This window comes from Panicum hallii, chromosome 9 (genome assembly GCF_002211085.1).
Source record: "Panicum hallii strain FIL2 chromosome 9, PHallii_v3.1, whole genome shotgun sequence".
NCBI classification, from domain to species: domain Eukaryota; kingdom Viridiplantae; phylum Streptophyta; class Magnoliopsida; order Poales; family Poaceae; genus Panicum; species Panicum hallii.
In genome coordinates, this window is record NC_038050.1 from 817,018 (window position 1) to 831,491 (window position 14,474).

Here is a 14,474-nt window from a genome sequence, read left to right on the forward strand (position 1 = left end):
AATTTTGCAGTGCTCAAGCTTGTCGTCGTGATCATCTAGACACGCAGAGGGTGTCGGCTTTGCTCATTCCCAGTCCCAGCAACCCATCACAACGCATGCATAAAATGAAATCAATCTCCAATCGCTCCGGAGAGTGCCTCGATCGATCAGAAGGCGAAGACTCCTGCGGCGACCGCCGCGACGGCGCCCACGCGGGCCGCCAGCACCCCGAGGTCGGCGGGCGCGCCGCTGGCGGCGGCGCCGCCAGCTGTAGCCTCGGTGCCGGGCGGGGAGATGAGCTCGGGCTTGGGCTCGGTCATGGTGGCGCCGGTGGGCGCGCCGACGGGCGCGGCGTCGTCGTCGTCGTCCACGGAGTCGTCGTCGGAGGCCGGCGTGTCGCCGTCGAAGGAGCCCAGCGGGGTCTGCGCCACGGGGGTCAGGATGGTCGGCTTGGCGTCGTCGGCGGACGCGACGGCGGCCAGGGCCGCGATGACCGCGGCGGCGAGGAGGAGCAGCAGCAGCTCCCGGTGCGCGGCCATGGCCCGGAGGAGGAAGGATCGCTGAGCAATAAATCTTCCGTTATTATCTCTACGAGCAGCTGCAAGTTAAGAATCGGCAATGCGAGGGCGATCGACTGTATATGTATGAGGGAGATGGCCACACACACACATGCAGACATGCAGCGAGGGAGAGAACTTGGCGGGAGCGCGGTGTTGGCGGTTCTCCGTTTGACTTCGACCCGCGACGTTGGCCGCGGGATGGGACACTGGCTACGCGGGTCCCACGGAAGTCGCCCAGGTTGGGAGGCTGGTCACTGGTCAGCGACCGATTTCGTCGGTTTGCTGCTATTTCATATTTGGATCCAATTTCTTTCCCAATAATTTTTCTATCTAGTGTATCAACCCTCCGGTATAATTTCTTGGGAAAATGCCACGCAATGACTCTATGCAGTTTTCATTCTTCTTCTTCTTCTCTATGAACCATTTCCTCCCTCATTTATGATCCTATTTAAATGCACCCTAATAAGTAATAATCAACCATGTCTAGACAAACAAATTAAATAGAATAGGGTCGCCACAAACTTTAACAGTAGCACTAATTGATGGACAGCAGAGGCATTGTACTCCCTGTTATTAGTACAATGTTACATGCATTCAAATGCTAATAATTTTGATTCTTACTATAATAAAAGTTTATAAAATCTGATTATCTTTTTCAAATAACAGCGGTCATTACACTTGACCTTTTGATTACCTGGGAAATGATTATCAAATGCTAATAAGTTTGATTCTTGGTTATTATCCTTTCTAGTGTGCTTGTCTCCTAGCACCACTGTTTGGAACTCATCAGCACGATTATGTGTGGCAAACTGGAAATGCCAGACCAGACACTGACAGAAACGACGACGACTATGTTTTGGTTTCCAAACATGGTAGATGGATTATTAACTTGGTGTTTTCTGACAGGTGAAGTTTAGGAGGGATGACGAGGGCGCCGATCCAAATCAGCAACGGCCGCATGCAGGAACTGGTACCCGACTCGGACTCGGTGCCGTACGTTACGTGACGCGATCAATCGGGCCAAGGAAATCGACGCGGATTCGGCGCTCCGTCCGAGCCGGACGCGAGCGATGCAACGTAGAGCCGCGTCCCGGGTCCGGGCCATATATCTCTCCACCATCGGCGAACGAAGAAGCGCACCACCGATCGGTCCAGAAGGAGCGCCCCGCTTTCCCGAGTCGACGCGCGCCGCCTTCCCGAGTAGGGCTGCGAGGGTTTAGCTAGCTAGTAACGATGGCCACCTACAATTTTGATCTGCTGGAGCTCGCGGACGGCGAGTCCAGGGAGGCCGCGGTCTCCGCCGTCGTCGGCAAGAAGATGATCGAGGCCGCCGCCGCTAAGCTCGTCGACACCGCCGATCCCGTCGAGCCGGCCGCTCACGGCAAGTCCAAGTACTCCTATTTCATCAAGCTGCAGCACGACAATGGTACGGATCGATCCCTTCCCTATCGTCCTATCCCCCTAATCTTACATATTTATATTAGAATTAGATGATCGCTCGTGCTGGCTGGCTTGTTGGTTGATGCGATCTTGTATGTTCTGGTTGAAATTAGTGTAGATCCGTTTTTCAATTTGTCGTTCAATTTCTTATATATTCGATCCATTTCTTAACCCGTGCGTGATATCATGTTGTCCTGTGGCGGATCCAGAAATTTGTTAGAGGATGGACGAACATAACAATTGATAACATAGTGATTATTAATATAGACATGCATGCTGGCAGTTTCTTGATAATTTTGGAATTACAATCATGACGGGTTCAGGGATCCGGGTCCTCAGCAGGCTCATTTCTTGTTGACCGGCCTAAGATTGTGCCTGGGACAAGCATCCGTTTGCACGAGGCGACAACTTCATCTTTGCCGCCTCGGTCCACAACTCCAATTGACAGCACGGTCAGGATGACTAAGGCCCATATCCCCGACTGTACGAACGATCGGAGGCTGGGTCCGTACCAAAACTCCAACCGAGAACTCCGACTGGCCTCCGCCTTGCACGTCCCCACCTCCCCGACCGGCAGGCTGGTCAGGAGACTAGGCCCGGCATACCAGCGGGCCCCAGGAGCAGGTGCGGAGGATAAGGATGAGCCTCGAGGTCAACTTGTCGTATATGCCCAACCACTCCCTCTACGGGGTCACAGTCTCCTCTGTTGTGGCAGCAAGCTGCTACTATCCTACCTTCCCGTCCTCGCGAAGGGGCATGGTGCAACATCATCGTAACACGGCGGGCACGCCTCCATCACGACGGAGTGACAAGGCGTGGTGCCAGGAACGTGGCGTGACTGTCGTGCCGTACCTATTGGCACGGGCTCACCCCCCGACCAACGGAGTACGATACAACAGGGACAAGACCGGACAGCCACTCCACGATGCAGGATTTGGACGGTGGACGACAGAGAACTCCGACTAACAGAGTTGGCGGACCCGATCGAAAGAGTTGCGACCCCAACCGACGGGGCTAAGAACTCTTCCTCCACCAACCTTTTTGGCTATAGAAGGGAGAGTTAGCCGCGCAAAGGACATCTTCGACTAGCAGACAATGCACCATATCTCCCGTTGAAAGCCTGTAACTCCCCAATTCTCACGAGCACCTGGGCTCAAGCAATACATCAGACTAGCCCCCGACTGGACTAGGGCACGATTGCCTGAACCAGGGTTAGGCCACATCCGATTACGACGCACGATACACACTTCGAGTAGGTTTAGCTGCCGGCCAATTCTGGAACCGACGAATCATGTTTAGTATATATGTGAATATGCGTATATTAGGAAAAGGAGATATCACAACTGTCTCACTGGTCACTACAACACTAAAATAAATTAAGAGCCAACAATTTGCCATAAAAAATCCAATAGTATATCAACAAAGGAGACACTGTGCAACCTTATGGGTACGAGGCTGCTGTATTTTCCGAGCTTTAATGTTCTGAGACCATCCCAGAATAGTTCACGTTCAGACGTTCAGTGTAGCAACATCAAGTTGTCTTGGGTCCAGCTCTAATGAGATTTGAGAAAAGCAATGAATTAAGTGATCTATTTGTTGGAGTCCAGATGCTGCAGTCTGCAGATGTGAAGTGGTGCCTGCCCGGCTGCCCTTTGCTTCGTTAGGTCGCGCTGGTGATTAGAGCTTTGTGTTAGATGGAGGATCGTGCCCCTGAAACTAAATTACTTGCAGCTCGCCTGCACATGTACTCATCCATGCATCAGCTCACGGGCACATGTGTGCTTTGCGCCCCTTGCCCAGCTGTCATTGACCATATTGGAGGAGCATTGCAGGTGTGCACTTCAGCTGACCAGGAGCCCGGGAGGTGCCCAGCGGGGTCTGGGTCCGCCAATGATGTTGTCTGATCATATGATTCTTTATAATTTACTATTTAGTCAGTTATATAATTCCTGATGCCGATCTTGTTCGATTAAATCTTCTTCTATATGGTATTGTATTTCTATATGGTATAGTATTCGTTTGATGCATTCTTGTCGTCTGTGTCGATTGTTATCCTCAGTTCCTTTATACCACTATTATTGATTGGTAGATTGATTTTGTTATGTCATGGTAATCATAATCTTTTGTGACTATTAATTTATAACATGCTTAGTTTTCATGTGCGTTTTGGTTCGCATCTCACCCCGCCATGCAAGTTCGATGCAGGTGTAAGAAAATATCAGCAAGAGCTGACAAGGTTGAGGGAGGTTCTAATAAAACTAAGGGATGAGGACACAAAATTGAAGGAGAAGGAAAGAAAGGAAGGCCATATCAAGGAGTTGTTTGAGGAGCAAAGGAGACTGAGGCATGAGTAGAGGAAACTAAGGATGGATGAAACCATATTGGTGCCTTAAAGAAAAACTTTTTATATGGAGCATAACATTCTTTTAGAGGATGATGAGAGGAAGAAATGCAATAATTCCGATTTTGCAAATGCAGATTCTGGCAGCAATTATGACAAAGTTAAAAACAATGTCTACAACAATAATGATACTGGCAACTTTGGGGGTAACAACCGGGTGGGTGATGGTGGTGAGCACTACTCATATGGACAGGATGAGAGGCAGGTTGAGAGAGGTCATGACAACTATAGCAATGGTAAGAGGCATGAGAACCGTTAGGGCTACCCTAGGATGAAGAAGGATATCAATGCTGATAATGCCGCCGCTTCTGAATCAGATAAATCTGTTGGGTAAGTTCCAATTTTCTATTGTACAAATTCTCTACTCTAGATATCTCCCTACGTCCATGTAATATTTTTTTTATCAGAAACTTATCATTGTTATGCTTTATTGCCAGGGGTGCTGCTCAAGATGGTCCTAAGGCTATCTCCAGCGATGTCCTCTAAATCTCATCCTCTATCCTTTTCCTTCAAATCAACTTCATACTCTACATCAAATTTAACTCCAACAATATCCTCTATTTCTATCCTCTATACCCCACAATCTCAATTTTTTTCTATACTTCCTCCAACTGCCATTTCCCAGCCGCCCCTCCTCCCGCGCCCCTCTGCCTCCCCTGCCCCGCCGCCCTCCGCCCCCGCCGCGCCCTTCCCCTCCGGCCGCGCCCTTCCCCGCCGCGCCCTTCCCCTCCGGCCGCGCCCTTCCCCTCCGGCCCCGCGCCCCCGCCGCGCCCTTCCCCGCCGCCTTTCCCCGCGGCCTCGCCGCGCCCTTCCCCGCCGCCCTTCCCCGCCGCGCCCTTCCCCTCCGGCCCGCCGCGCCCTTCCCCTCCGGCCCGCCGCCCTTCCCCGCCGCGCCCTTCCCCTCCGGCCCGCCGCGCCCTTCCCCTCCGGCCCGCCGCCCCGCCGCCCCTTCCCCTCCGCGCCCCTCCGGCCCTCCGCCTCCGCCGCCCCGCCGCCCCTTCCGCCCCTGCCCCGCCGCGCCCTTCCCCTCCGGCCCCGCGCCCCCGCCTCCTCCGCGCCCGCCGCCCCCTGCTCCTCCGCGCCTGCCGCCCTCCGCGCCCGCCGCCCCTCCGCCCTCCCGCGCCCGCTGCCCTCCGCGCCGGCCGCCCTCCGCCCTCCCGCGCCCGCCGCCGCTCCGCCCTCCGCGCCCGCCGCCGCTCCTCCGCGCCCCGCCGCCCGCCGCCCGCCGCCGCTCCGCCCTTCCCCGCCGCCCTCCGCCCTTCCCCGCCGCCCTCCACCCTCCCGTGCCCGCCGCCGCTCCGCCCTCCGCGCCCGCCGCCGCTCCTCCGCGGCCCGCCGCCCGCCGCCCGCCGCCGCTCCGCCCTCCGGCCCGCCGCTCCGCCCTCCGCTCCTCCGCGCCCGCCGCCCCTGCTCCCGCCTCCCGCCGCGTGGCAGTAGCACCGGGATGGAGGACGCTGCTCGCCCCTTCCTCTGTGCGGGACGCAGCGCTCCTCCCCCATTTTAGAGTATGCGATAGCGGATAGCGTTGGAGGGGAAGAGGCGCTACAGTATCCTTCAAATTTACAGAACAGGAGATTTTACCGAAGCCCGCTGGAGATAGCCTAACAACGGACAAGAAGCAAGATTCTGAGGTAGATGGTTTAAAGATACAGGATGATAAGCAACCACTAGAAGAAGAGAAAAAGGTACTGCTTCGTTGAATAGTGCCTCACTGAATAGTCAAGATTTTAGTAGTTCTTACTTGTATTTGCTGACCTTCATAATTTGATCAGACTCTTGCTGAGTGTGAGAGGATGCGTGAGGAGAAAAAGAAGTCCTCGGAGGCCTCAAAAACTTAGTTGAGAAAGGTCACTGCTGAAGAATTTAAAGGCTTGCAGATGCTGGAGAAAAAGAAGCTGAATGATGATGAAGCTATCATGAGGGTAGAAAAGGCTCAGCCCAAGGTTAAGGAGGCTAACAAGAAGGAAGAAAAAGCTGAGGTAGAGGGAAAGGAGGCTGCTGCAAAGATGCTAAATCTAAGAAGGTGTAAGAATTTTTTAAAATATTATAGTTCAGTGCCAACTTGATGTGCGGAATCTAAATTTTAACAACTATATTTAGGTTACCATTCCCCGCCAAAATCTTGGATTCAGACCACCAAGACGTGTCTCTTATGACTAGGACGGTGCCGTCCAAAACAACAATGGTGCGCAAGGATGCCTACGATGGCGGAGGCAACGGCGTTCCAAGGAGCAACTACTCTAGCCCTGGCCGTCGTGATGGGTACATCAGGGGCAATGGCGGGTACCAGCAACAACAACAAGAGGATGATAATATTGACAGATTCAGGAGCGTGTTGGCAATGGTGGCTACTACCCGCAGCGGGATGGGCAGCAGCATAGGCGCCCAATCAATGATATGTACCACTGGGAGCGCCGCTATTCTGCACCGATCCTAGACGTCAAATATATGTCCAGATTTCCTACGCTGCCCGTAGCCACCTTGGCTCGATCTGCTGCCCTGGCCCAAGTTGAGGCCTCTGCTCCAGCTTCGGCTTAACTCTTCTGATTAGTTTCCTTTTTTAATTTTTGGGTGAGAGAGGGAGAGATGAACGTGAGGAGAGCCTCATAAAATTTCGTAACGGGTGCTTTTATATTTTGTTGAGTTGTTTCAGTAAATTCCGTCGAGTGTTGATTTAATTTGTGCAGTATGATCCAATAACTGTTATCGCTTTTTTTAGGGGCGAAGAAGTTGTGGATTATTGCCATGCATGTGCGGGACTTGTATGAGCAAGGCGATGAAACGAGAAGCGCGCAGTGGCTAAAGGATTGTATGAATCCAGATCTGGGAAGAAGACGGGTGACGATCCTCGTATAGTATTAGTATACAATTCAATCCTGGATTGGTGAAACTAATTAACACGGCCACCAAATTTTCTGCACACGGAATCAATGCATGCCGCACGGCCGGCCGGCCATCCGGGACCCTCCCTACTGACGATCGAGTGACGACTCTGGGAGGACGAGCATGCCGCGTTCACAGTTTCTGCTTCCATTTTCTCAATCTCACAGCGCGCGCGGCTGGCTTCCAGAGCTACTATAAAACAAAGCTACCAGTCTACCACGCATCACTTCGCTAGTGACAAGCTTTGCGCAGCGCCGACCGGCCGCCGTGGGACGGGCTCGATAGGCATGGCGACCAGGGCCACCAGCCGTCGTCTCCTCCTCCTCCTCCCTCTCGCGCTTGCCATCGTGGTGGCGGGAACGGCGGCGGCTGCTCCGGCCGCCGCAGCCCCACCAGCAGCATCGCCGTTCCGGACGGTGTACGCGTTCGGCGACTCGTTCACGGACACGGGGAACACGCACTCGACGACGGGGCCCTACTCGTTCGGCTACGTGTCCAGCCCGCCATACGGCGCCACCTTCTTCCACCGCTCCACCAACCGCTACTCCGACGGCCGCCTCGTCGTCGACTTCCTGGCGGAGGCGCTCAAGCTCCCCTCCTTCCTCCCGCCCTACCTCTCCGCCGCCGCCTCCAACACCAGCGCGCAAGAAGTGGGCGTCAACTTCGCGGTGGCCGGCGCCACGGCCATCGAGCACGACTTCTTCGCCAAGAACAACCTCAGCTTCGACATCACGCCGCAGTCCATCATGACGCAGCTGGGCTGGTTCGACGCGCACCTCCGCGCCGCCGCCGGCAAGGGCAAGACCAACAAGGTCGGCGACGCGCTCTTCTGGGTGGGCGAGATCGGCGCCAACGACTACGCCTACACCGTCGTCGCCCGCGACACCATCCCACCCAAGCTCATCCGCACCATGGCCGTTCAGAGGGTAACCACCTTCGTCGAGGTATGCACGTCATCGTCGTCCTCATTTATTAGTTTTTTAACTCTAAAGTACAACTAAGATACTCGTAACGTATACGCACACTCACCTCAGAAACGCAATTATAAGCATCTTCGAAGATTGAGACGGCAAATTCTCGAAATTGATGAAGTCACCACAGACATCTCGCTGTCGACAGAAACATCGCCTGCCAATGAAAGCACAGCACCGTAGTACGTGCTTATCACACGTCCTAATGCAACTCTAGAAATTCAAGCTTAGTAACTATAGAAATTCAAGATTAGCCAGTGTCAATGGATTGAGCTTAGTTCATCAAGTAAAGTATTAAGGTCTTGTTAGAACGGTCGGTGTCATCATCAGTGGGAGAGATCCAAGCCAACGTAGTAGGACTGTAGGAGTGTACTCGGATTTGCGGTTGGTGTGGGCATTAACGACGTACGCCTGATCCGATCCCATCTCGCGCTGTCCGGCCATGTCAGAACACTTGATTTGGTTTCATTTCACCGGCCGGTCACCGGGGCATTAATTTTGCTCAGATTTGATTTAATTTCCAATCTACTGCCCAATCCACTGTGCCGGCCTGGCCTCCATTTGTATTTGCGGCTAGTTTCTAGAAGGAATGGGCACTGGGCCTATCTACCTGCTTCTTCCTATCTGCACTTGCTACATGGAGTAGCAAGCAGCTCAGCTCAGGTCAGCTCAGCTAGGGCCCTGCAGCTTACTTGCACACACAGATAGGAGGAGGAGGAGGAGGAGGAGGAGAAGGGTCTCTTGCTGTTGCTGTTGATAGTAGAGTCATGTCATCCTTCTCGTATTAAGCCTGTACTACATACTTGCTAAATTAGGTAGGCTGAGTCAGATGCCAGGCTCTCTTCATGCTAATCTAGCTACTCCATAGACTGATGCTAAACATGCATGTATACTGGGAGTACGGGGTACCTGAGTGAGTAGCTAAAACATGCATGTGGATTGTGGTGTAGTGATCGATCAGCCTACCTTGCAGCTTGGAGGCTGGAGCCATGGCCAAGAGCGAACAGTACAAGAACGGTCGATTTGATGAGGCCCTGCGGTTTCTGCATCGAGGCCCCGTTTAGATCGCTTCCAAATTCCAAATTTTTACACTTTCTTTCCATCACATCAATTTTGGAACATATGCATGGAGCAGTAAATATATGTAAAAAAAATAACTAATTACACAGTTTAATTGTACATCACGAGACGAATCTTTTAAGCCTAGTTAGTCCATAATTAGATAAAATTTGTCAAATACAAACAAAAGTGCTACAGTAGCAAAAAGTTCCAACTGTTGTACAAACTTGCGATCTAAACAAGGCCCCAGCCTTCATTACTGACTGTGGCACCAGCCAGATTTTATGAGGCCCTGCTATTTAGTGCGCTGTCCCCTTGTCCTCCTACTACCACTGCCAGAAGCTAGGCCAGTGCAGTACCTCATCTGAATTTCTGGATCCATGCTTGCTTTGTCGAGCAGTGGCCGGACAGACATGACACCACGCATTGACCACTCTCAATATCATCCTTTTATTTTCTCAACAACTATCTGACATATATTTTACCCTATCAGTTTCAGTTAACAATACTCCATGATGCGCATATAGTACTAGTTAACGATGTCAGCAAAACATCTGCATTGTTTGTATTAGAACAATACATGTAGCAGTATTCTTTCAATAATAATAATAATAGTAGCAGTAGAGATTGCATTGAATTGACCTGGATGAAACATGAATTCTTCATCTTGGGTTTGCAAAAACAAACAAAAACGCAGGGATTGCTGGAGCGAGGCGCCAAGTACCTGATCGTGCAGGGTCTGCCGCTCACGGGCTGCCTGTCGATGGCCATGACGCTGGCGCGCGCCGAGGACCGCGACAACGTCAGCTGCGTCGCCTCCGTCAACCAACAGAGCTACGCGCACAACCGCCGCCTCCTCGCCGCCCTCCACCAGCTCCGGCAGAAGCACCCGGACGCCGTCATCGCCTACGCCGACTACTACGCCGCGCACCTCGCCGTCATGCGGAGCCCCTCCAGGTACGGCTTCACGGAGCCCTTCCGGACCTGCTGCGGCTCCGGCGGCGGCGCCTACAACTTCGACCTCTTCGCCACCTGCGGCTCGCCGGCGGTTAACACGGCCTGCGCGCAGCCGGCCAAGTACATCAACTGGGACGGCGTCCACATGACGGAGGCCATGTACAAGGTCGTCGCCGGCAAGTTCTTCCAGGGCGGCGACGGCTACTGCCGCCCGTCATTCAGCGATCTTCTGGCCAGGAAAGCCCAGGGCAAGCCGTGACCGCTTGCTAGATGCTAGCTAGGGTCAGCAGAATTGCAATTTAGTTGTGACAAAACACATGCCATCTTGATCTTGAACAACTGCCATTTCTCAGGCACAATTGAAGCTGTGATGATGAACTGAAAAGATTTCTAATAACGAGTATGTATGGTTCATGCAATGCGCTTGACACGTTCTGCGAGCTATACTTGCTCATATTGTACTCAGGAGAGAAAAAATGTACTTCCATTTACAACAATGATGGCCCATGCCAGACTCAAGAATAACAACAACAATGACTCATTTTCAGACTCTAACTAGGGGTTCTATCCAGTATCCACCGACTACCGCCCATTTCATCTCCGAAAATAGATACCCACGAGAAGGTTACAGAACCAGCAGGTGAAAGAAATCATAACCAACTTCGGACAAGGCTAAATGATACAGCAATCAACTGCAGATCTTAGCATGCCAAAAGAAGCCAAGACTCAAGATCAAGAAAATGATGCTACTGTGCCTAACCCAGCTGGCTTCTCAGATCTTTTGTCAATTTGCCCACCTTAATATACCTCGTATATACAACTCAATCCTGTACAATGTTTCATGAACACCTAATAATCCGAGAAATTCATTGGTCAGGAAACAATTGCCCAAACTTAGAAACTAACAAAGAGAAGCGCATTTGTTTACCACATGAATGATATGACTCGCTACACAGCTGAAGATTGACGGGGCAAGGGTCGAGATACGAGCACTGCCGCTCCACTTGTTGCTTTCGCTGATGCAATCTCTTCAAGTCGTTTCCATGTGGCTTCTTGCTTCAACTTAACCTCCTTCTCTTTGGCTTTCTCTTCCTCATATTTCCGCTGACACTCCGTGAATAGACCAGCATCATGGTCAGAGAAAAGTTTTCGAACATTTAGAGTGAGGCTTTGAACAGCTTGGTTCCAGTGCCCGTTGGTATTTCTCTCCAGTGCAGGAAAGATGATAGGTAATATAACCCTACTATTTTGTTTGATCAAACTCTCGATATGGTCGTTGTTCCACAAAAATAACGCTCGCTCAGCAACCTGAACCAGAATAAGTGCCATTAGTTACAATTCATCAATTAAATATATATTCTGCACCTGCAATATCAATAGGACTTAATGTACAATCATGCAAAAAGTAACTGTTGTTCAATGTCTAAACCTCCAAAACACAATTGTGGATTTGACATGTCATCCTCACAATATTCTGTTCCCAAACCCGTAGCATTTTCATGCATAGATCAAATAAAGCAAGGATTGTGGATAAAGAATTATTGTTTTCGAAAGTAGGATAAAAAAATAACCATTCATTTTCTCTCTTATAAATCACCGTGACAAAGTCACACCTTAAATATTGATTCAGATGTACTATAATTCAGGTAACGGAACTGAAACTCTATACATTTAAAAATGGTAAATTCCTAGCTGTTCTTGAAAGTTCATTAATCAACAAGATAGGACATCCCAGTACTCTGAACTCTACGGTCTATTTGAAGCACACAAGATGCCAGCTATTGCCAACTGCCAAGGTACATTGGAACATATGTAATTCGTTGAAGGAATCAATCAATGAAAATGCATTTTAGGGTTTAGGTACGGAATGGTTATTGGGAATTCCCATCCCATGGTGGACACAAGTCATTGCGTTTACAAAATAGTCACTCCCAGCAGCCAGAAGGTGGTCAGCCAGACAAGCACTCCTCAAACTAACCATACCAAATGGCCTTTAACAAGTAATCATGCCTCAAAAAATAAACTAACACATACAGTTACAAAGAACTACAATGATAACTGAGCAGAAAACTATCATGTGCCACTTACAATGCTGAGGTGTCATATCCTAGATTCCTAGGTCCCCTGTGGGTTCTAAAAAAAGGCTGTCTTATTCCAGATCCTCAAAGGAACAGCATAGTGCGCATTTTTTATATCTACAGTAACATGCCTTGAATAGAAACATAATTGAAAAGAAGCGATTCTCATTATATGGCTCATGCCTTCTACCAACTTTGAAAAGACATGAAGAAAATTACGAAATGGAATAATTAGGAAATAACGGGACACAAATGAGAATTCATGATGAAAGGAATACTTTGAACGAACATTACCTGAAAGTGTGAGCTATTCAGGCACCGTGCAATCTGGCGGAAAAGAGGGACCATGCATTTCTGGAACTCTGCAGGTTGCGTAGCTTCCAATACCTCTTCCAACTCTCCCAAAAACATCACCTCCTTGGAACTGTTTGTGATGGGCCAATATTTCAATAGGCCTCTAATAACTGTGTCTGCAAGTTTGCAATCCTTTTCAACAAACTGGGTGATGCAGTAAGACAACTGCTGATGATACATTGCAATGCACTTTGGCTTGTGAAGTGGAACTAAAGCTCGAACAAGGAACAATTTATGCTCTTCCTTAAGAGGCAATGCGAACCCATTTATGATACTTCCCAAAATCTCCAATAGCTCTGCAATTCCATTGTGCTTTTCAGTTTCATAGATAAACTGATAGAAGATGTTGTTGATGGCTTTCCTAATATATGGCCGATGAACCATGAACTTTCCATAGACACGGTGAAGGATCATTTTGAGGTACTCTCTCTCCCTAGGGTCTTCAGAATCAAAGAGGTCAAGTAGCCTCAGGACAAACGAATGATCGATGTATCTTTTAGCCAACTTGGCGTCAGTCTCTGGAGACTGAATGAACCTCAAGAACAACTCATAAACAATCTGCAAGTGTGACCATGCAGGGTCCATGACAGGCTCCTCCTCATCCACATCAAAGCCATCGACTTTGTTCTCTCTGGGAGGGGTACTCAGTGTCCTGAACAGGTTCGCAGAAACCATTTTTGTGATCTCCTGCATGCTTGCCTCAGAAAATTTACCACTGGCCGAGCCAATATAGTCAACGAGCTCCACCAAATTCTGCCTCTTTATTTCCTTCTCCTTTATGTGTTTTGTTGGATCAGTGAAGTCAAATTGGGTGCAGCACAAGTTCAACTTCTTGATGAATAAGCTCTGTTTCTCTGTGTTGGGCACATCCTTAAAGCTTGGTAAGGACACAAAGGCTGATGTGACTGAATCGCCATTCATGTTCACCCTCGAGTTTGCATTGCCGACATGCATGCCACTCCCATAACTGAGCCCAGAGCTGGAGATAACAGGTGGCTGGCTACTCAAATTGGACGCCCTGTCTCCAGCTCTTGGACCCAATGGCGGGTGTGACACTGAGGGGCTGGACCTGCCACTAGGATCCTTATCTCCAGATTTGGACGGCTTCTTAGGGAGCCGTCCAAGGAATTGCTTTATCATGCTATCACCCAGATTAGTAAAAAGCCACCCAACACCAACTTCAAAGATCTTCCGAAAATGGTTGTCAGCTTTATAGTAGTAGAGCTGCTAGCCTATTACTGAACAGTAAACCCTAGTACATTGTCATGTGAACGCAAGCTTCACTCCAGAATCTGAATTCCTGGCAAGCAAATCGAGCCACTCCAATATGCAAGGACCAAACTGAAAAGTCAAAAATAACAAAACATAAGAAGATCGCATCGCTCAAAGGAACATATATATACTACCCATAAGATCACACATCAACAGATCAGTTGAACCAGGGGCGGACCCAGCATAGGACATGGGTGTACACATGTACACCCGATAATTTTGCAAACGAAATCGAAGTTAGTTGGTAATATATTGTAACTGGATTCAGATCCGAATAGAAATAGTCTTGTTAGGGTTTGGGGTGCTCCGTCTCGCACAGCAGAAGGAAAGAGAAGGGGCGGGCATACCTGGAGGATGCTCGTCGCCGGCAAAGGGCTGCGCGAAGACGTGACAAATGGCGCCGCCGCTCGCCAGTCGTCGCCGCCAGGGAAGGAAGAGCAAGGGAGAGTCCGAGAGAAGGGAGAAACAGAGGGAGCAGATGAGCCGGGAGGGCTGTCAATGAGCCGAGCTCGAGCGAGCC

At 50.4% G+C, this 14,474-nt stretch overlaps 3 protein-coding genes across 4 annotated transcripts; 1 reads left to right on the plus strand and 2 right to left on the minus strand.

Moving 5' to 3' along the window:
* Nucleotides 1–35: 35 nt before the first annotated feature.
* LOC112874953 lies at nt 36–528 on the minus strand. Its single transcript, XM_025938578.1, has one exon. The coding sequence runs from the start codon at nt 516–518 to the stop codon at nt 147–149; it is 372 nt and encodes a 123-aa protein (XP_025794363.1). The 5' UTR covers nt 519–528; the 3' UTR covers nt 36–146.
* Nucleotides 529–7,507: 6,979 nt separating this feature from the next.
* Nucleotides 7,508–10,669, plus strand: LOC112875628 (GDSL esterase/lipase At3g48460). The gene is made up of 2 exons (XM_025939552.1): nt 7,508–8,207; nt 9,991–10,669. The coding sequence occupies exons 1-2, from the start codon at nt 7,551–7,553 to the stop codon at nt 10,507–10,509; spliced, it is 1,176 nt and encodes a 391-aa protein (XP_025795337.1). The 5' UTR covers nt 7,508–7,550; the 3' UTR covers nt 10,510–10,669.
* Nucleotides 10,670–10,685: 16 nt separating this feature from the next.
* LOC112875627 (serine/threonine protein phosphatase 2A 57 kDa regulatory subunit B' theta isoform-like) lies at nt 10,686–14,474 on the minus strand. Of its 2 annotated transcripts, XM_025939550.1 has the most exons (4): nt 14,302–14,474; nt 12,623–14,023; nt 11,179–11,558; nt 10,686–11,099 (listed from the first exon to the last, which is right to left on the minus strand). In XM_025939550.1, exons 2-3 carry the CDS (start codon nt 13,820–13,822, stop codon nt 11,199–11,201), a joined length of 1,560 nt encoding a protein of 519 aa, XP_025795335.1. In that variant the 5' UTR covers nt 13,823–14,023; nt 14,302–14,474; the 3' UTR covers nt 10,686–11,099; nt 11,179–11,198. The 2 variants fall into 2 exon arrangements, with proteins under 2 accessions (XP_025795335.1, XP_025795334.1); XM_025939549.1 differs by having other exon boundaries at nt 10,686–11,558.

Excerpts from the sequence above, each read along its gene's own strand:
- LOC112874953 (XM_025938578.1), bottom strand. The coding sequence starts at position 518 with ATGGCCGCGCACCGGGAGCTGCTGCTGCTCCTCCTCGCCGCCGCGGTC.
- LOC112875628 (XM_025939552.1), top strand. The coding sequence starts at position 7,551 with ATGGCGACCAGGGCCACCAGCCGTCGTCTCCTCCTCCTCCTCCCTCTC. Across the intron at positions 8,208-9,990 it reads GGGTAACCACCTTCGTCGAG|GGATTGCTGGAGCGAGGCGC; the intron begins GTATGCACGTCA and ends ACAAAAACGCAG.
- LOC112875627 (XM_025939550.1), bottom strand. The coding sequence starts at position 13,822 with ATGATAAAGCAATTCCTTGGACGGCTCCCTAAGAAGCCGTCCAAATCT. Across the intron at positions 11,559-12,622 it reads TGAATAGCTCACACTTTCAG|GTTGCTGAGCGAGCGTTATT; the intron begins GTAATGTTCGTT and ends ATTCTGGTTCAG.